The sequence below is a fragment of the Filicampus tigris genome, chromosome 12 (assembly GCF_054856515.1).
Source record: "Filicampus tigris isolate MCC_2025a chromosome 12, RoL_Ftig_1.0, whole genome shotgun sequence".
Taxonomy (NCBI): domain Eukaryota; kingdom Metazoa; phylum Chordata; class Actinopteri; order Syngnathiformes; family Syngnathidae; genus Filicampus; species Filicampus tigris.
The window spans coordinates 23,346,541-23,367,967 of record NC_141228.1 but is presented as its reverse complement, the minus strand read 5'-3'; the positions used below and the strand labels follow the sequence as shown (position 1 = coordinate 23,367,967).

Here is a 21,427-nt window from a genome sequence, read left to right as displayed (position 1 = left end):
CGGCGGTTGCCCACCGGGACAAAGATGGAGGGCAGAGGGCGGGGGAGTTGGCACGCCATCATGCCAACAACACGCACAAATGCACGCGCGCACACACACAAACCATCACATGAATGGACACGCACGCACACAAATCCACGTCCTGCTGAAGAGTCCTGCCAGTGTGTTGAAAGGTGCGGTGGCCATGTTAAATGACATCATGCCAAAGGCGTGGCGTGTAAGTGAGTGTGTGTGTGTGTGTGTGTGTGTGTGTGTGTGTGTGTGTGTGCGCCCCTCGTACACGTCTTTCTTCAAGGTGACTGTGTGCATGCGTGTGTGTGTGCGTGCATGCTGACTCAGCCAAGCTCTGGGTGAGTGTCATAGAAATGCATGCAGACTGAGAGAGGGAGAGAGAGAGAGTGTGGTTATTATCTTCAGTTAAACAGGAAGACCCCAACATCCTTTTGGACATGTTTGCGCACTTAGCATTAGCATGCTATGTTAATGACTTAAAGCGTCATCAAGATCCTTCGTGTTGTCATCTTGACTTATGAGCATTTTCATCCTCATCTTCAACCGACCACCAACACGACTACACACACACACACACACACACACACACACACGAATACGCACACAAAAAGACACACGCACACACACACTCATGGGGAGTGTGTTCTCAGGACAGTCTGCAGTGCAGAGCGAGGAAGAAAAGTCCCGACGTCAGCAAGTTGTATTGATTAAAAACTAACCTTCCACTCTTCTTCTTCTCTTCTGTCACGCACACACACACACACGCACGCACGCACACACACACACAGTCAATCACTACCAGTCTGTGGACAAAGCCTGCAATACACGCACACACACTTTATCACAAAGTTGTACTTTCACTTTTTTCCAGAATGCATTTTCTAAATGATGTGCATTGTTTACAAGTGTGTGTGTGGGGGTGTGTGAGTGTGTGTTTTTGTGCGTGTGATGAATGTAAAGAGAAGGGGATGCAGGGTGGGGGTGGTGCTGCGGTTGCCTTGGCAATGGTGGTCACGTCCCGGGCCGTCTGGTCGCCCCGAGCAACCAGACATCATCAAGACAAACTTGGCGGGACAGCCAGGATGCGTGTTGATCAATACACTCACACGCACACACCCCCACACGCACGCACACACACACGCACACACGCACACGTGCGCACATGCGCATATTTTTTTACTAGAAAGTGACAAAGAAAGTATTAGTCAGTGGCGATAAAGTGACTACAAAAGCAACTAGTCACTGGCTGGGAGGTAATTTGAGAGTGAATAGAAAATTACTAGTCAGTTGGAGACTAGAGAGTGGCCGGAAGATAACCGCAAAGTAACTAGAAAGGCCGCAAAGTAACTAGAAAGGGACCACAAAGTGACTAATTTGTGACCAAAAGTTGACAAGTGACTCAAGGGTGACTAGAAAGTGCTAGTTGGTGAATCAAAACGTACTAGAAGGTGTCTAGAAAGCAACTAGCCTGACTAGAAATTGCTTATTAGGGGACTAGTTGGTGGGGAGTGAATGACTAGACAATGACTAGTTGGTGGCTAGTGAGTGATCAACAAGTGGCTAGTCTGTGACTAGAGTGACTGGATAGTGGTGGGTGAGTGACACAAATGTGACTAGAAAGGGATCAGAAAATGACTAGTTGGTGAATCAAGAGTGACTAGATGATGACTAAAAAGTGATAAAAAATCCGCTATAGGTTGGCAAGGAAGGGACGAGTGACTAGTTTGTGACTAGAAGGTTATTGTAAAAGGACTAGAAATAGACGTAACGAGAGGGTGTCTACAAAATGACTTGTCTGTGACTAGAAAGTGAACAGTAGTTGGTTGGAAAAGTGACTAGTTGGTCACTAGAAAGTGACTATAGAGGATGACTAAAAAGTCTTTTTGGAAGTGACTATACAGTAGGTTGGCTAGAATAGGACAAGAAAGTGACTAGTTTGTGGCTTGAACGTGGGTTAGAGGGTGAATGTAAAGGGACGAGAAGGTGACTAGAAAGTGACTAGGGATGACTAATAAACGACTAGTCTGCAGCTAGTGACTGAAAGTGCCTAGAAAAGGGCGTAGTTGGTGACTATGAAGTGACTTGCGAGGTTGTGACTCTGACAATGTGTCCTCGTATTTTTTTTTCAGTGGTACCTGGGATAAGGACTACAGAGGCTACTCCCGGTCCCGCCCCCGGACTCGCCCACCTCGACGTGCCCCCGCCCTCCCGCGCCTGACTTCGCCCACCAGCGCCTGACTGTCGGCATCAGCATGGCTAGGGGGCGGGGCTGAGGCGCACAGCCTTGCCCCCGACACCTTGAGAGGTTCCTTCTGTCTTTTGGGGATGGGGCCAAAAGAGACAACTCCCATCCTTTGCTGTGGCCCCGCCTCCTCCTCGTCCTCCTCCTCCTCCTCCTCCCCCCCCCGATGTGGGAAGAGCATCATTGAGGGGAGGAGTCTTATCACCAGCTAACGCCCCTTATGCCCTGCTATAGACTCCGCCCCTTTAGGGGCCAACTTTCTGGGAAGGAGGTGAGAGTGGGCGGGGCTTGTTGACTCACTGCTGCTGGATGCACACATGACTCCGCCCACTGGGGGGCTTACTTCCTGGAAGGAGCTGTGAGTGGGCGGGGCTTGTTGACTCATTGCTGGTTGTCATGTGACCTCACCTCCTCTTCCTCCTCCTCCTCCTCTTCCTCCTCATATTCAATATGAAATATTGGAATATGAAATATCCTCATATTGCAAGAAAGTGGAGATGAGGAAAAAAGTGCAATGTTTGGAAGCTCCAAGCTACTTTTTTTTTTTTTTTTTTTTTTCCAGAAGTCCGCCGGCACCTCTGGACTCTAAAACAGGATGTGCAAAGACAAAGGGACGTTTATTATCATTATTATTATTATTACTATTGGGAGATGATGATGATTATTATTCTGATTATTTGTTGATGGTGTTGATCCCTTTAAAAGTTTCCGCTTGGTTGGACTTTAACAAAGTCTTTTGCTAAACGAGCACATCTTTCACTTTTCAAAACATCTTTTGGAATTTCAACTTTTAGCCTACAGTCAGCCCTCGCCGTTTGCAGTTTCCCGCCAACCAGAGTACTGGTTATTGGAGTAATTGAGTACAATTAGCAAAAGTACGGAAGTACATTAACAACAACAAAAATTTGCTAAGACGCTCACTATTGTGCGAGAAAATATGCAACCTTTTGGGGAAAATTCAGAAGTGACAATTTTTCCTGAAAATGTACCAAGGTTTTGTCCTAAAATATACCAAGATTTTGTCCAAATTATACAACTTTTTCTGGAAATGCATACCTTTTTTGACAAAATTGTAGCTTTGGGGGGAAATATGCTACTTTATCAGAAATATGTGACTTTTTTTATTCACTCCAAATTTCAAAAACAGCTTTTTTTTTTTTTTACAAGAATATACATTATACAGTACTTAACATACTTTTTTTCAAAAACATTTTTTTGAAAATTATGTGACGTCTTTTCTGATAGTATTTTTCATAAATATATGACATTTTGTCAAAAATCTTTTTGCGGAAATTTTATCTCAGAAATATACGACTTTGACTGGGAATTATTTTGACGCATCATCAGGTCCCTGGAAAGGTGTCGTTCGTATAAGTCAAAGTGATTATGATTTTTTTACAACAATATTCATGGTTTAATCTATTTATATCCACATTTGTTTGGGGGGAGCTGCATCTGCAATATGCCAATTTTTGATGTTTGCAGCAGGTTTGGGCTACCAAGAGCGAGGGTTGACTGTATTTTTAGAACACATTTTTTTATTTTTACATATTTTATTTCACTTATGTGATTTTTAGCATACTTTTAAAAACATGTTTTTTGTTGTTGTTGTTGTTGATGTTGTTTTTTTTTTTTTTACATATTTGATTTCACTTTGGCAACTGTTAGTGTATTTTCTTCTTGGTGTTTGTTTGCCAGATAATCTTGAAGGGGCGTGGCCCTCCGTGATTGGCCGCTCTCAAAGAGGCGCAGTCCAATACAAGCACTTAGCATCAGGGGGGCGTGGCTTGCCTGGTGATGTGTAGATATGAACATATACATACGTACATAAGTATACAATATGAAACACGTGCATGTTGTAGTTTTAGTGATGATGTAGTATAGTCACATGACATGGCCACTTCCTTTTATGTAAGCTCCACCTTGTCACTTCTCGCCCTTGGTTAACTCCTCCTTCTCCTCCTCCTCCTCCTCCTCCACGCCCTGCTCCTGGCCAACTCAACAACTTTGCTCAAATTAGCAGCATGGCTAACGGTTGGTGCGAGCAGCTCCGAGAGTCGTCAGGTTTGCCGGCTAGCGTCATATTCTATCGTTTGAGTTAGCAGATGAGCTAACGGCTAATGCTTAGTGAGCTAGTGCCCTAGTCTATTGTTGGATTGAATTGATGCACTACGGCTAACATAGCCGCTAAGGACAGTTGTCGTTGCTGCGGCTCGACAAACAATCAATTTTGTGCCTATGGTAGAAGGAATATTTGATATATTGAACTAATGTGAACACACAGCAGAGAAAACATGTTTACACCTGTGAGCTTCCTGTTAAGCGACTATCATCTCATTGTTTTGGAATGTCCTCATCTTTGAACGAATGAGAGAGGACTTTCCCAGCATTGTGTCCTGGGTGCTTATAAATACACTGTGTCAGGAACGTGGCATTTGAATCGGCGAAGGGGTCCCATTAGCCTAAAAAGCTGTGATTTTCTTCTCTGCTAACTCGAACAGTACGGCACAGCACTAGCTGGCTAACCGAATGACGCCAACTAACACCCACTTGAACTTTTGTGAAATTAGCAACTTGGCTAACATTTTGCTCAAGCCTCTTGAAGAGTTGACGTGGTCCCCTTAGCGAGCTAGCGCTGCAACGTATCGTCTGACTTGGCAGATGAGCTAACGGCTAACCTGGCCGCTAAAGACGACTCGACAAACAAACAATCAATTGAGTGCCTCCAAGTGGGAACTGAATGCAGCTAATGGATCCAATTGTCCTGAAAAATGTGAACAAACGTTTACTGAAAGGCAAACAATGTTGATGACAATCAGTCGTTGGAGGAAATTGAAACGATTGAATGAAAATAACAATAAGAAGAAAAACATGGACGCGCTGCCTATTTCGCAGCGTTTGTCGACGGCATCTTGGCGTATTGGGAGCGCCGCGCTAGTCACGCGACGCAGAAGCGTTCTTATGAATCCCACGCCCCGCTGCGATATGATTGGCCGCTGCATTGCGGGAAGGGCGGACTACGCAGATGTAACCAGCTGACCATTTTGAATATCTTCCACATTTGGACAAAATCCAAACAGTTTGTTAGGGTATGGTTAGAGCGAGGCTTAGCTTCGTGCGTGTTAAGTTGATGCTGCGTTCACAGCAGACCCAAAGCGAACATGAATTTCCTTCGTTTGCGGCACACAGGACCGGAAAAGAGGAGGGGCTTGGTACTCCCCAACGCCATTTCTTTCACAGTGCGCTGTAAACGAGTAACATATTTAGACTTAGAAGGTACGCTAACGTCCTCGCTCACCATTCTTTTTTTCGTACGGTGTTGGTAGCAGGAGTTATCAAAAAGCTTCGGGTGACCACAAAAAAACGAGACTCGTTTTCTCCTCCATAGTTGCGCTCAACACTCGCAGCACGTTGTGTGTGACGCAAGTATGTTCTCGACGTGACGCAGCGTCGTGCCAGTTTGTGGCTACAGTTGAAATGTTCCAATTGGAGCGAATCTGCGAAGAAACAAATTGTCATTTTTTTTCTGCCCAACTGGCTTCAAATAGTTCAATCCCCGTCAGGTGTGAGCGCACCATGGTTAGAGGGTCAAGGCTCAGGTTCGGGTTAGTGGAACTCCTGATAACGCCGCCGCACTCTTATTTTCACATGCCTAGTGGAAGCAGTATGGCATGTCCTACCCGGATGCAATAGCCAATAAAATTGCAGCGGCGCGTGTCTTGCAATCAATCATACTGCCTGCCTAGAACCCCAGTGGGATTCATAATATCGCCACGCAGAACCATTGTCTTCCTGTCTCCCCTTGTGCTAATCCAGTTAATTCCCGAGAGGAGCCGAGACAAAGATCGTTATGCAAAAACTTGCACTTCCTGTCAACCAAAGTTAGCACGTGACCGGCACCGCCTTCTAGGCGTCGGTCCCTAAAAAAAATAATAATAAAGAGAGAGAGAGAGAGAGAGAGAGAGAGAAAGAAAACCAGGCAAACCCCGCCGTGACGATTGTCTCGCCAAGCTGGGCTGTTGTCACGCGGGGCGACGCCGCTTCCTGTTTTCACAATGTGGTCACAAACGAGCCTTAAGCAGTCACACTTCATCGCGACCTGTTCACCGCATTGACCGCGCCCCCTAAAAATATGTTTACACTTCCTGTCGTGTTTCCTGATTCCTCCCTCGTGTCATGTGATCGTTCCTGATCGACCGCTTCTTGCTCATGCACTACACGCCACGGAGAACCGCGTTAGCTTACGAAGTTAGCTTCTGAAGTCAGCTTCTGAAGTGAACTTTCAACATTACCTCTACCGTTAGAGCAAAGGAAGACCAACAGCTCCATTAGTTTCTTAAGTTCGCTGCTGAAACTGGCTTCCTACGTTACCTCAGATGTTAGCTTCCAGCGTTAGCTTGCGAACATTAGCGTTCAATGTTTGCTTCTGAAGTCAGCCCCTGAAGGTAGCTTCCAATGTGAGCGTCCAACGTTACCGCCCATGTTAGCTTCCAGTTTCAACTTCCGAAGTTAATTTTCAATGTTACCTTTGACGTTAGTTTCAATGTTACCTGTAACGTTAGTTGCTTTCCAGTGTCACCTTTAACGTTAGCGCCAATGTTATGTCTAATGTTAGCTTCTGAGTTAGCTTTTGAAGATTAACATTGTACGTTAAGGTCAAAGGTTAGCTTCCAAAGTTGACCGCTAACATCTGCGCAAAGGAAGACCCGTTGGCTTCCGATATTAGCTTACCAATTTAGCGGTAACATTGGCTTCCAATGTTAGTTTCTGAAATTAGCATTCAACATTACCTTTAATGTTAGAGCTAAGGAAGACGCGAGGTAGCTTCCACCATTAGCTCCAATCTTATCTTCTGAAGTTAGCTTCCAACGTGAGCTCTATATGCTTCCAGTGTTAGCTTTGACGTTAGCGTCAACGTTAGCTTGCCGGGCGTTGAGGCAGTGAGCGCAACACAGAAATTTGTGATATCGTGTTGTTGTTCGAGCTGTGCCATATGCGCAAAAATGGACAACCCGCCTAACGATTGAGTATATCATGATATCCTATTTTTCCGTTCAATTACATGAAATCAGTGGCGGTTTTCTGTGATGTTTCTCCATTTATTAATAAGATTAGACAGCTTGGACGGACCACAGAATTAAATGAATAAAACATTATTAAATCAAATCAATGAAATGAAACACGTATGCAGTTGCCAAATAAAATACCGTTCAAAATCGCTTCTAGTTCGACTGGATTAAAGTGCAAAAAATTGAAACAAATAGGACGCAGTGTTTCATGTAGGCCTCAAGTAGGCCCAGCGTTTATCCCTCTAAAGTATTACAAAGCGCAGGAAAACAAATGGCAAGGGAAATTGAAGTTGATTTCGAGTAGACGTTGGATATCGTACGTAGCGTTATGTCGCACAGCTCTACTTGTTGTGGTTTTTGTTGTTGTGTAGTTGTTACGGTGCGGCGGCAGTGAGGACGTTTGTGTACGCACGCTCGTCGCGCTGCCCTGCCCTGCCCCGCCCCCTTTTTCCTTTTCTAGCGCAGCACTTCTTCCTCTTTGTGTTGTTGTGTTATGGATGACATTTGACCAGTCCAAAAATACTTGGACGTCTTTGCTTTTTCTTTGTCTTCATCATTCCATGCAAATAAAACGCTTGATTATGCAACATTTGATGCTTTTTTTTCCCCGCCACCCATCTTTTTTCCCCATCATTCTTTTTGGGCGACTTGATCCGCGCCATCCGCGTCTCTTCCAGCCAGTTTCCAAATGACAACATCACGCGAGTCGTCTCCCTGGCTGGAAGCGAAGCGGCCGATCACGGCAGTGTAATCCCTCCGTCCAATCGGGAGGCTTCGCGCCGTTGTCGGTGAGACGCCGCCTCCCGATTGGACGACGCTAAGATGCATGGCGTTTTGGGCTTGACGTCACTTCCTGATGACAAGCGCGTGACTGCGCCCAGGTGTCATTGGAAAAAAAAAAAAAAGCAAGCTTTTCATCACCATGACGACCGCATGCTCGCTGTTGCCATGACGACACATCAGTACCCACACTAAATACGTAAGTAGTACAGATTTGGTAAATGTACCGATTCAACTTGTGTGCTTCAAGTCTGTAAAAAGTGAAGCCAACTATGGAAACGTCATTTCGACACACCAAAGAAGAAAAGAGTTTTGCCAAGAATTCGATATGATAGCGGCCTTATTTCAAGGTATGGTGAAGGATGTCGATACCAGCACCCCATACTAAAGGCCCAAAAAATCTGACAATGACTAAGTGTAATGACTAAGTACTTCTTGGTATCGGTGGGTACTCGAGTGAATACTGTGACTGGTATCGGTCTGAAAATAAATCGCAGGGGGAGGCGTAGCTAGATAGCTACCTGCATGTCGCAATTACGTTCAAGTCGGGGAGGGGTGAGTCGTGCTGGACGCCCAAGTGTGTGACTGGCTGACATTTTAGCCACGCCCCCCCAAAAATATCAGGAAAACTGAAATGGTGAAAACCAGCTCAACGATAATTCACAACTCCATAAATTAGATAGTTGTCATTCTTTGCATGTTTTCATCTTCAAACTTTGGATCGCTTGGAAACAGATCTCCAAATCCACTTTCAGGCACTTCAAGAAAAGAACTACTAACTCTAAATAGGTAGAAAACTATGAAAGAAAAAGAAAACCCTTTCCTTTTTTTATAGTGCTAGCTATGGAGCTAGCACCATTTCAATACGATCAAAACAACGCATTGCCAAAGCTGCGCAAACTACGTCAGCTAAATTGGCTAACGCTCACAACCAAACAAAAAGGGACGATCGGACGTCGCCGATCACGCTTGGCGTTCCTCCGCGTGGCCGTCGTCTGCCACCCTGAGATCTTGCCGCAAAAGTAAACAGAAACAAAAATCCACCTCATCGCAGGAACAAAGTACTTGTACTCGTTTACTTGTCAATTTGTTGTCTCCTTTGGGTTGATATCTAAGCTCCGCCTCCAGCTGCACCCTTGTCGTGTTTTAATGTGAGGAGCTCCATAAATCCCCCTTGCTGCCCCCCCCAATTGCAGTGTTGCAGTGTCCATCGACCAGATAACCCCCCTCCCGCCCCCTTTTTGCTGCTGTCCTGCAGGAGAGATCAATGTTGTGTTTGTGCTGAGCTCAGCGTTATCCTGGACAGACACTTTGCGCCCCCCCCGCCCCCAACACACACACACACACACACACACACACCCAGGTCTGTCTGCATCGCCACAGCAAAACTTCAAACGATACCCCCCCGCACCCTTGGTCCAGATGAGCTCGATGGAGGTGTGTGCCCCCCACCCCCTGCCCCCCTGTGGCTACTCTCACGTCGATGCTGCTTTGATTGGTCGCCCATCTTTCCAACGCCGCTTTCAAGGCAAGAAAGTTTGGACTCAAAGTTTGATAAAGGGTGTCAACTACTCCACACCCCCCCCCCCCCCCCCCCCCACACACACACACACACATTCCCCTCACCACCACCAAAAGCCCCAAAGCATGCTGGGAGGCTTTGGTTTTATAATCCCATCCGACCTCGTTGCCATCTTGAGCCGCACTAATACTTGATGACATCATCAGCTTCCTCATCCTCATCCTCATCCTCATCATCGTGGTGGCTGTGATGGGAATCCCTCGCCAGTCTCCACTCGTCAATGATTGTCAAACTTTTGACACCAAGTCCAAGTAGTGATTTGATCTCTCCGAGTGCCACATGATGCCCACCGTGGAAACGCAGAAAGTGTTGATCCCAAAACAAGAGAGAAAAGTCGAAGCCACTGGAACACGATGCGCGGTTTGAAAGAACGACTTCAATAACTATTCAAGAAAAAGGTATTGCACCTACAGTAAGTTCAATAAAAAAGTGTTTTTTATCAACAAACAACACAAATGCAATATTCTCGAAAAGCGAACGGTACTTTAAAACTGTGCTGCACTTGATAAGTTCAAAAAAGGAGTTTAAAAAAAAAGTCTGTACTAGAATAAAAAATACAGTTTGATTGTACTTGACACAAGATGGTCAAAGTGTGGTCCAGGTACCACTGGCGGTACCTGGTCTCCCTCTAGCGCTACGCCAAAGAATCGATCAATTCATGACCAAACAATTGACAACATTTTCACGTGAGAATCAAGCTTTTAGCTAGGCTATACTGGCCTGATTTTTTTTATTGGAAGTACAATATGCATTCAACTTTTATATGCAATCAATTTTCCATTTTAGTATTTTGTTCTTTTCCTCAATGCAAACTGTCCTAAATGTTCCAGTGGCTTGCAGTGAAATGAAATCAACTTTTCAGGAGTAAAAACCCCTACCCGAGTGGCTCTACGTAAAAATGACCAAATGGTGATTTGGGAGCATTCGACTAATCGTGTCGTTTCAAAAGAAAAACAAAAGAAAGAAAAGAAAGTTTGTATTTAGTTGTGATTAGGGAGTCGGGACGAATGACGTCGAGTCGTTCATCGTTCGGGGCGATGCGGGTTCGAAAAGGCCTCCAAGCGAGGGATGGCCATCGGCCGGCCACCTGGTGACGTGCATGCCTTCACTTCTTCCTCGTGGACTAAAACTTGTGCCTCAACGACTCCTTGGCGGCAGTGGCGGCGCCTCCTGCTGGCCGCTCGCGTGCACTGTCGCTACTTCCGTCCGCCATGTTGTCCCTCAGTGACTTCCTGTCCTTGCAGGAAGCGCCTCTATGCAACACGACGACAACACTATAAAGATGCTAACACCACGCACGCGACTCCGCTTCTTCTTCCTCTTACACGCACACACACACACACGCGCACAAAGTACATAATTACAGATACAGAACATTCACAAATACACACTAATATCGTATACACGCACACACATTATTTTTGAAATACTGCACTGATACGTTTTTTGGTGGTTGATGACACACATTACACAAAAGCACACAATCCACGTCGCATACACAACACTCTATTTAAATGAGAAATATGCATTTTGATTTTTTTATGAGTGATTATCACATACATAGAAAAATGTTAAAAGTGGAAGTAAAAGTCCTTCTTGTTTTTTTTTAAAATTACAATACAGTCGATGAATAAACCATTTTTGAAATGACTGAATAAATATGAGTAATGGTAAATACATTTGAGTTCAACAAATTTAGAGTGTGTCAAAGGAGACATTTGTCACCAGCAAAGACCACGTGAGTAGCCCGCCGGCCTATTCCAAAAACAGCTCACCAGTGGTTGGGACATTGTGATTTCCTGGCACTGCTGTCGAAGCCATCATTTGCAAACGTGAACACTGGCGAGAGAGAGATTAATGGAAATCAAGTCTTGCTTACTCATATGGATCCGTTTCCTAATTATTGTGACAAATCAAATGGTCACCATGAGCAATGTCGTCACACGTTTGACTTTTATGAATTAGGACAACGTAAAGCGGGATTTCACGGGTGTGCACCAGCGTGGACAAGAAGTAGCTGTCCCTTTCCAAACAGTTGCTGAGCCCAGCTATCGAACCCCGACGTCGTTTCGTTGCGGGGTGAGCGGCGAACAAACCAGGTGGACATCAAACTCATCCGGACACAAACAACTTTATTGAAACTTCAACAAAGACAATGAATGTATTTGCATCATACAGACAAAGCGTCCGCGCGCCACGTTTCTTCTTCATGCTGACGATTGCGCCTGAGCGCAAACAAACAAACCAAAACCTTTGTTCTGCTTTCAATCCATCAATGATTGGCAGGTGGGCTACGCAAAACGTGTGCGAGAAAGTTGACGGTGCTTCCAAGCTCATCCGTGTTTCAACACAATAGCGGAGGGAAAAAAAACCTCCTCTATAAAGGAGACTGTTCATCTCAAAAGGCTACATCCAAATAAATAAATAACAAGTACTCAAGACCAGTGGTGGGCACGTCAGTCATCGTGCCGTCATTCGGGCCTTCGGGCCGGCCCTCGTGGGCCGAGTCCATCCGAGTCATCGGTGATAGCCAATCAGCGTCGAGAATCTACTACGCGGCGGTACGTCACACGCAGAGTGTTGAAAAAAGTTTTTAAAAAAAACAAACATTTTATACCTTTTGGTCCCACAGACCGCAATGGCATTGTCCCGTATTCGTTCTCGACGCTGATTGGCTGTCGCCGCCGACGGACGGGCCGACGCCATGATGACTGAGGGACCGACGCGCCCGCCACCGCTTTAGACTTTGCAGACTTGCGGCCGACTGAGGAGGAGCGAGAGCTGTGGCGTCCGTCTTGCGTCACAGGGCGAGGTGCGGCTTCCTGTACGTGTGCTCGGTGATGGCCAGGCGGCTGAGGCGGGCGCCGTAGTAGTCCACGATGTAGTCGGAGCCGTCCGATGGGCCCACCATCTGAACCGCAGCAGTTAGCATGTTAGCATCCGAACGTCAACACGCAGCGGTTAGCACGTCGCAGGACGCCAGTGAGCATGTTGGCGCGCGCCGGCCGCCACTGACCTGCATGGCGATGAGGATGAAGTCCACCAGCGTGCCGATGCCGCAGAAGCCCACCGTGCAGAACTTCAGCACACCTGACGCAAAGGCGGCAAAAACTAAATTCAACCTCAAACCTTCCTCTTTCTTCACCTGCCTGCGCGCGTTTGTGTCAGTATATTGCGTGTACGTGTGCACGTCTGTGCTGCATATCATATAATGTATTTATTGCTATAGTGCAAGACCAAAACGTTTATGTATAATAAATCTGATATTGTTTATTGTAGTATGGATTCATTTATTGCTGGTTTGTTTAAAATAAAGCATGGAAAGGGACCTTGAAAAAAGTCATTGCATATTAAACCGCAATTGAAATATTGAGGGCAAGGGGGGCTCGCAATTTGATGATTTTTCAAAATCATTCAGCCTTTGTGTGTGTTAGCGTAAGTGGGTGTGTGTGTGTGTGTGCGCGTACCAAGCGCAGGATACCCCAGGTAGAAGCGGTCGGCACCCAGCCAGCCGAGGAAGAGCGATAAGGCCACCGCCACCTTGTACGAGTAGCCGCTCCTGAAAGCACAAAGCAACACACACTCAAGTCTTCCTACTAGCCGCGCGTGTGCGAGCACGGCTTCTGCTATCGAGAACATTTGGAGACAGACCAGATTAGGGGTCCTGAGTGTACACCTCTACATTGCCAACATTCAGACACAAAAGTCACATTTTCGCAAAGGCTTTAATCATCATAAATACATCAATATTAAATAATCATTCAAATCTTTCGTAATACATCTTGAATATATGGGACAGTATTCAAAACCGGGAAATGTTGGATGCTGTTGTGCTGCAATGGGAGACAGGAAAAACCCTGATGGTGTGTGTGTGCGCGCGCGTGTACTCACACGTTCCGACAGGGAATGGTTTTATTAAAGCCCACTTCCTCCCCGCTGAAGCGAAATTGCGTCCCATTGGAAAGTCGACAGGTGACGTTTGGAGCTGGAAGACACTCCACTACACAAACACACACACACGTTAGCGTGTGGCCCCATGGTTGGTCTCCACGGCAACAAGGTGTAGAGTGGGCGCGGCACCCACCCCAGGCGCTGGCATCTCGGCAGTTTTGGGGCTCCTGAGTGACGTCGTCGATCTTGGGATCTTTACACAAATACGTCAACGCCGTCAAGGAGTCGCCAAACAGTAAGTCACAGCAAACACGAAGTCACGGGAACATTTTAGGGGACTTTTTTTTGGCATCTATGCAGTCCATGGTGTTAAAAAAAACAAAAAAACTATATAGACTTCTAAGTGAGAAAAGATGAAATCAAACCAGGGACTGAATCATCATCCATTTATGCTTAGGCATTTTCTGCATTGTCAATTTGATATAATGTCCTGTTTAGCAAGAAAGGAATGGATACATGTGTTCAAATCCGATTTACGCACCCCCCAAAAAATGTGTCAGATTTGTTACAAATGTACAGATTGTAAATCAAAGAGCATCAGCCAGAAAAAAACAAAAGCCTTTGGGCTACAGCCCAATTTCCAACACGGAATGCTAAAATGTGATGTGACGTAAAACTGCATGTTTCTCAATGAATTACACTCGAATCCTAGCATATAGAATGAATAGGTTTGATGCTTCCGTTCCATGTGTTCTATCTGACGCAATGTCACACTTAACCACCGCTACATTTTTGTTTTCTTTTTCATTTTTGTTTTGTTTTTGTCTGCTTGCAGCCGACAGCTTAGTGACGTTCTATCCGTTAGCATTAGCTCCACGTCTATCTCCGAGACGAGTTAGGCGAGTCAACGGAAGGATATTGTCCGAGTCTCAGATCATGGCAGCTGCCAACCTCCTCCGCCACCTCCACGTCCGCCGCCGCGACAATCGTCCACCGACAAGACGTACAACATAAGAAAAACAAGAAAATTGTCCACAAGCCGGTGCGCAAACAACACTGCAACATGGCGGCTTTGATGTCATCAAGCACCACCTTCACGGCGCCACGGAGGAAAATATGACTATACAATATCAGCGTTTTCCCCCTTCACTGACAACGTTTCAAGCCAACATGTTGCCGTATAGCTCTTAAAGTTCATTATGAGGCAAATGCCGAAGCTTTACATAATTCTATATATTAAAATAGAAAAGAAAAGAAAAAGAAGGAAATCGACGCGCGTGTTGGCGTTGTTGTAGATTCAGAAGAGTCGCGGTGTTTCCCACAGCAGTTGAACGCAGCATTTAAAGTGATACTGTCGTCCAAGTGAAGTCGCTTCAAGTAAGTTTCACATCACTTTCGCGACCAAATATTCTGAAATAACTTGTTGCTTCTCTTCACTCTTGTCTGGAAGGTCGGGTTGTGTGAGTGCCTTTTCCCTGGGGAAAACACGAAACGAGACTTTTTTATTTATTTTGGGGGTGGCGCGCTGAGATAAGGGAGTTAGCATGCTAGCGGCTAGCCGACGAACTTCTGAGACGACAGAAACTTTTATTTTTATTTCCGACTTTCACACTAGTGAACGCACACTTCCCGGGTTTATGACCTTGTTCGTTTGTGTTGTGTTTTCTTGTGAGTTTTGCTCATGTCGTTTTCATGCACCTGCTGATGCCATATACAGTGACCCCGCCCATCGAAAAAGATAGAAACAAAACGATATATATGAATCAATGTCGAATGTTCGACATACACAAGGGTCAACTTTTGATGATAAAGAGCACTATCAAGTTTTTTGATGCACACTCGGCCCTGCCCTCACCGACCTTCCCAGTTTCACTTCCGTAAAGGTGAATCAGCGTGCATGCGCAGGTGTGTGCGTGCGCGCGCTTTGTTTGGCTGTGGCTGTGGCTGTGTACGGAAGGCCCGGCATGCAAACACACTGAAGCAGTTTTTCAAATGTTAAAACGTCGTTCGTGGTTACATACGAAAGCATATTGCTACCACCCTAGGAAAAAAAGTTCTGAATCACATGATTCATTTTCAGAGCTGGGCATTTTACTAAAAATTGAGCGTCCGTTATTCGTCATCCGTCTGCAGCGTGGGTACCTTTCCGTCGTCCGCCATTCACCTTTTTTTCGGGGGGGTAATAGTACCCTCATATAGGCCAGTCCTCCTCTGATTTTAAACGAGCTTCCGTCAGCGATTCCGACCGCAAACTTCAATCGCACCCAAACTATTGGGGGGGCCACATAGGAGCACACACTTGCCTCACCAAGAGAAGGACTACGACGCAACTTTAATTTTGTTTATGTCAGCGCTTGTGGTAGAGAGTCAAGTATTCTTTCAGGAGCCATGAATGAATCGCGCATGGCGCCACCGTCGTCCATCTGGTCACGCGATCGTCTTTTCTTGCAGAGCCGCGCGGGATGCCGGACAAGGCCGGCCCGAGTCCAGATTGGCCGGCGCCCGGGCCGGTGTCGCCCGGCGAGCGTCGGCGGGCGTCGGCGGCCCTGGAGCGTCTGCGGGCAAAGCTGGCCGAGAAGGAGGAGTGGCGGTGCCACCTGGGCCGCGTGGCGGCGCTCAAGGAGACGCTGGACAGTCCGCTCTTCGCGCACGTGCTCGCTTTGCAGCGCGCCGTCGCCCACCTCAAGGAGCAGGTGCACATGCGCACGCAGCAACAACTACACATGCGTGTCTGTGTGTGAGAGCAAGAGTTTGTAGCGGCGTGTGAGAGTGAGGATGTGTATGGGTGAGTGTGTTTGTACGCGTGTTTAGCGTTGTTAGCATGAAGCTAAAGTGACTTATGAGAGCAAAGCAACGTGGTTGAGTTGAAGTGAGTTCACCTCCATCATAATCGTACGGCGCTCGCGCCTCAAATTTTTGCTCTCAATTCAAGGCAAAAAAGGCAAAAAAAAAAAAAAAAAATGGAGTAAATAATGGCTCATATCTCAAAAGACTCCCAAGTGGGATCGCTCGTATCTCAGGGCAGGCATCACATTTGCACCCAAGAATTAGCATGTACCTTAGTGCCACACACACGAGATGTGATGTCACTTTGCCCCATTGGAGGCGTGCGTTCGTACGACGAGGCACGCGCCCCGTTTCCGTATTGGGCCTCGCCAATAAACAACGGTGCGTCCAAATTAAGATAATGGCGGGCTTCATATTGTAAGTGGCGCCAAGGTCGCGGCGAGTGTCGGCGACTCGATGTACTGTAAGTCTATGAAGGCGTCGCCGGCACTTTATTTACGGCCGGCCTCCCCGGCGCCGATCAATCACGCTTTAATACCCGCCGTCCCGCTTTGACAAACGGCTCGGTCTCCTGGATGCTCGGTCGCCGCCGCCGCCGCCGCCGCCGCCGCCGCCCGACTACACAAAGTGAGAGGAAAGGTCATTCATACATTACCTGTAAGGAAGGCATTGATTTTTTTACACGCGCTCATTACTGCAACTGCAAGACGCGCACTTTGTGTGTGAGCGTGCGCGTGGTTATGTGTTTCTCCAGAAGTCAGTGTGCGTGTGTGTGCGCACACTAAAATTTGTGTTTGTGAGTATGTGTGCAAGTAGGTGAGTTTGTGTGCGTGTTTTTGTATGTTTGTTTAGTTGAATTTTTTTTTGTGAGTGTGCGTATGTTTGCAATGGACTGTTAATTTGACTTTGTATGTTTACTCGTGACTGTTTTGTTGAATTTGTGCATGTTGGTGAGCGTGTGTTTATGTGGATTAGTGCGATTTGAACGCTCGCTGCACTGCAACACAATATAGATAGAGCAGTATTCAGCCCTTCTTTCAAGTACACAGCGTATCATCTTCTTTATCCTCTGTGATGAGCTGCACCCCTCAACTGTCCCATGCGCGATGCGATGCGTCTGTCTGCCTTGTACTGCCCCCAGGTGGCCAAGCACAATGGCCGTCCAATAGATTCAAAGTGTGACCCCCCCCCCCCAAAAAAAAAACGTTGAATTGTTTTACATTCAGTTTGATGATGCCATTGGCGCATGTTTTCATCATTTTTGGGTGAGCCTGGAATGGACGAATGGCGTTTCTGTACTTTTCAACGGGGGAAGGCGATTTGACTTACGAGTGTTTGCCTTTGTGGCGTCACGCCGATGTGTCCTCTCTCTCCAGTTGATTGCCCCGCTTCCCGAGGGCAGCCGCCGCTTCGACTTTTCGCCAAACGGCGAGACCGCGGCGAGCGACGCCTCGTCACCGCCCGCCGCCGACCCGGCCGCGCCCGCCCTCGGGGCGCCGCCCTCGCCCGACCGCCTGCAGCGCTGGATCGTGGCGGCGGCCGCGGTGAGTAGCTCGCAAGCCCTCATTGTGGCCATGTGATGCTCGCAAATCCTGCGTTTGTGTGTATGTGACTGTGTGAGTGTGCGTGTTAATGGGTTCATTTGTGTGTACTAGGGATAGACCGATACATTTTTTTCAGGGCCAATAACGATACCGATTATCGGTAGTCAAGGAGGCCGATAACCGATATTTGGAGCCGATATTCTTTTTCAGTAAAAAGGGACATTTCACTCTTAACATTGTTGAAATGTCTTTCAGCATATGTTTATTGAACATTTTTTTCAGATTTTGTCTTTAAAAGTTCAATGAAAACTTAAAACAATAGCGCCATATAGTTTTCTACAGTAAATTAAGTCCTCCAAAATTTCAAAATGACAGAGAAGTTCAACTTTCACATAACACAGTTTTAAACTGATTTATTATCGGCCATAATAATCGGCCCGGCCGATAATCGGTCCATCCCTAGTGTGTACATTGGTTTGTTTTTGTATGTTCACATGTACACGTGTACATTGGTTTGTGAGTGTGTGTTGCTTTGGGTGACTTCGTGTGACTGTGTGTACTGTATATTTGTTTTTTGTGCTTACTTGCATGTGAGTGTGCGTGTGTGAGCTGCGTGTGTGTTTGTAAGTCTGCACATGCGTGTACATTTGATTGTGTTTGTTAATATGTGCATATGTGTGTACTGCATGTTTGCGTACGTGTGTGTGTGTGCATCTGTGTTGTGTGCACGTGCGTATCTTTACATGTGTGTACATTTGTTGGTGTGCATGTGAATGTGAGTTTGTTGATGCTTGTGTGTGTTTGTGTTCATGTATGTATGCATGTTTTTGTGTTAACGTGTGCTTGTTTGTGTATTTACTGTATATGCGCGTGTGCGTGTGTGTGTGTGTGTGTGCGCGTATGCGCCGGGTCCCAACATCAGGGTCGGCCCACGGAGCGCGTGCGTCTGACGCGTCCGGCGTCGGGGGGCCTGGGATTCAGCGTGGCGGGCCTCCACCCGGGAAACGTCAGTCCCGACGTCTTCGTCAAACACATCCAGCCCGGAGGCGTCGCTGACAGGTGACGCTCGGCCAATCGGGGCCTTCTTCTCAAATAGCGGTTCGGCGCCGCGTCTCAATGAGTCGTTGGGTTTCAACGCTTCGCCTCTAATACACGCCTCCCTTTTCTCATCGAAAGCTGGCATCGGTTGACACGCGGACGTCAAAGGGTTAACTGCTGCCGACTCTGTTGCTAACCAAAACGGCAGCGCATCGCGAGACACGTTGATTTGCCCGCACGTGATGGCGTTGTGTTGGCGTCGACAGGGACGGGCGTCTGCGGCCCCGCGATCAGATCCTGGTGATCAACGGGCGCCCCCTGGAGGCGGGCATGAGTCAGCGTCAGGCGCTGACTTTGCTGCAGCTGCCCGGCGGCACGGTGGACTTGACGGTCGCCAGGGACCGCCCCCCCGGGGCCACGCCGCCAACCGCCTCATCTTCATCACGATCACCGCCCGCCACCGCTGACAACGTAAACGCCGTAAGACACGGCAACATCACACATCAACATCCGACGCCCGGCCACCATTTCCTCTCTCAGACAAAAAAAAACACGCACACACACGAGAGCGTGTACATTGGCAAGAGTTGTTTGTTGCGTGTTAATGCCCATATTTATGTGTGCGTGTTCGTCAGTTTGTGTGATTGTGTGTGGGTCTGTGTGTGTGTGTGTTTGATTGCTTGTGCATGTTGTGTATTCTTGTGCACATTATGACTGCCTTCTGAAAGCCTTCCGATGGCGTCGTGGTTCACTTCATTTGCTGTTGTGTCGACATCCCGCATGGCCAAATATTTGATATTTTTCCCCAAAATCACTCTGTCACCACGTCATTTTTTTCACAAATTATTATTCAATCGAACTTGACAACAAATCTTTTAATGCGCTTAAACTGTGTCATAAAACTCTGCGGGAGCCATGCGGCATTATGGCACCGCAAGATTGAAAGTCGGGATGGTTTTTTGGGGGGTTTTGTCATTTTTGGGGTGGGGACGAGAACGAGTGAAAATACGGTAGTTCCGTTCAATACGTTTGTTTGAGCCGATATTGATGAAAATGGATGGGCATAGTGCGTTGGCGTTGGTGTCAGTTCATCAAACTTGAGGCCCCGCCCCCACAGGCAAGTCAGCTGATGGATCAAATCATCTCGGCCATTCAAATCAAGTCGTGTGTCAAACATGGCGTCGCTTTTTGTCTAGTAGAGGACTATCTTTTCAAAGATGACCTACATGCTAACGAGCTGGAACGCTAATTGCTTGCCGGCGTGCGTGTGTGTGTGTGTGTGTGTGTGTTTACATGCTAATGATGCTGCCCTCCTCATTAGCACGCCACGCTAAGTCACACTGCTCCTCCTCCTCCTCCTCCCTGAGCATAGTAGACAACCTCCTCAGTGGTCAAAGTACAGTGTATCAGGGTGGCCACATCTTCTCCTCATCATCGCTCTTTCTCCTCCTCTTCTTCCTTCTCCTCATGTGCTTTCTCCTATTCCTCCTCCTCTTCTCCCCCTTCACTTTTGTCTCCATCTTCTTCCTTCTCCTTGTGCTTGCCCTCCTTCATCTCCTCTTCCTCCACTTTCTAGAGCTCCTCTTCTTCCCCTCCCTCCTCCTCCTTGCTGTCCTTGCATCAACATGGTGAATGAATGGTGTTCTATACTCGCTAGCATTACGTGGCTAATACGTGGCTCCTTTGAGCGGCAGTGCGCACCTTTTATCCGGAGCCGTACCAAGGCTCGGGGGAGGTAACGATAGCGGACATGGCCCGACGCCATCTCGAGCTCTGCGGCCGCCGTCCCGTTTGTGACCAGAGATTGCGGCGTGACCTCCCCCTAGGCCGATTGGGCTCAGGTGGAGGAGATCCAGCTGCTCAACGACGGCTCGGGTTTGGGCTTCGGCATCGTGGGCGGGAAGACCGCCGGCGTGGTGGTCCGGACGCTGGTCAGGGGCGGCGCGGCCGACAGGGTACGTCCGCGGCACACGCTTCTTTCCTCTTGCTCTCCCACCCCTCACTCCTCACGCGGCGGGCCCAATCAGGACGGGCGTCTCCGCACGGGCGACCGCATCCTCGGCATCGGGGCCACGCCCACCGACGGGCTCAGCAGCGACGAGGTGGTCCGGGCGCTGCGGGCGTGCGGGAGTCACGTGACCATGCTGGTCGCCAGGGACCGGGGCGCTGGGAGGCCCAAAGCCCCCCCGCCGCCGCCCGACTCTGCCCCCGTGTCGGCCGCGCCCTCGCTGTTTGCCCGCCGCCGGCCCAGCAAGACGGTGAGCAGACGTGACCTCCTATTTCTTGCCTCCTCGTTCCCCACCTCCTGCTTTTCCATCTCCGACTTCACAATTCCTGGTCCATGCCTCCTCATTCCAACTTCCTGCCTCCTTCCTGGTGAGCAGACTTGGCTTCCTACTTCCTGCTCCCTAGCTCCCGCCTCCTACTCCCCACCTTCTGGTGAGCAGGCACGACTTGTTGTTGCTTTCCCCCATCCCTGCTC

General features: G+C 47.8%; 3 protein-coding genes across 7 annotated transcripts in view; 2 read left to right on the top strand and 1 right to left on the bottom strand.

The window, feature by feature from the left end:
* The window catches only part of nfia (nuclear factor I/A), a 48,265-nt gene extending 40,355 nt beyond the window's left edge, over positions 1-7,910 (top strand). The window contains 1 exon segment of the mRNA XM_086047939.1: positions 2,142-7,910. Coding sequence (XP_085904065.1) covers positions 2,142-2,156 — 15 coding nt within the window. The 3' untranslated portion in view covers positions 2,157-7,910.
* Positions 7,911-11,800: 3,890 nt separating this feature from the next.
* On the bottom strand, positions 11,801-14,887 carry tm2d1 (TM2 domain containing 1). 2 transcript variants are annotated; one of them, XM_086047941.1, is made up of 6 exons: positions 14,496-14,874; positions 13,770-13,843; positions 13,577-13,685; positions 13,153-13,244; positions 12,702-12,775; positions 11,801-12,596 (listed from the first exon to the last, which is right to left on the bottom strand). In XM_086047941.1, exons 1-6 carry the CDS (start codon positions 14,639-14,641, stop codon positions 12,486-12,488), a joined length of 606 nt encoding a protein of 201 aa, XP_085904067.1. In that variant the 5' UTR covers positions 14,642-14,874; the 3' UTR covers positions 11,801-12,485. The 2 variants fall into 2 exon arrangements, with proteins under 2 accessions (XP_085904067.1, XP_085904066.1); XM_086047940.1 differs by having other exon boundaries at positions 13,577-13,843; positions 14,496-14,887.
* patj (PATJ crumbs cell polarity complex component) overlaps positions 14,820-21,427 on the top strand; it is a 27,483-nt gene continuing 20,875 nt past the window's right edge. For 3 of the 4 annotated variants that reach the window (XM_086047937.1, XM_086047938.1, XM_086047935.1), the window contains exons 1-6: positions 14,820-14,953; positions 16,028-16,269; positions 17,740-17,907; positions 18,830-18,966; positions 19,212-19,425; positions 20,772-21,203. In XM_086047937.1, the coding sequence (XP_085904063.1) occupies positions 16,039-16,269; positions 17,740-17,907; positions 18,830-18,966; positions 19,212-19,425; positions 20,772-21,203 (1,182 nt within the window). In that variant the 5' untranslated portion in view covers positions 14,820-14,953; positions 16,028-16,038. The remainder of the gene's footprint in view (positions 14,954-16,027; positions 16,270-17,739; positions 17,908-18,829; positions 18,967-19,211; positions 19,426-20,771; positions 21,204-21,427) is intronic. The other variant, XM_086047936.1, reaches the window with a different exon arrangement.

What these genes read in the sequence shown, in the direction of transcription:
- tm2d1 (XM_086047940.1), bottom strand. Translation starts at nt 14,641, where the DNA reads ATGTTGCAGTGTTGTTTGCGCACCGGCTTGTGGACAATTTTCTTGTTT. An exon ending in CCTGGGGTATCCTGCGCTTG is followed by an intron (nt 12,776 to 13,152) that starts GTACGCGCACAC and finishes CCTTTGCGTCAG; the next exon opens with GTGTGCTGAAGTTCTGCACG. An exon ending in TCATCCTCATCGCCATGCAG is followed by an intron (nt 12,597 to 12,701) that starts GTCAGTGGCGGC and finishes GCTGCGGTTCAG; the next exon opens with ATGGTGGGCCCATCGGACGG.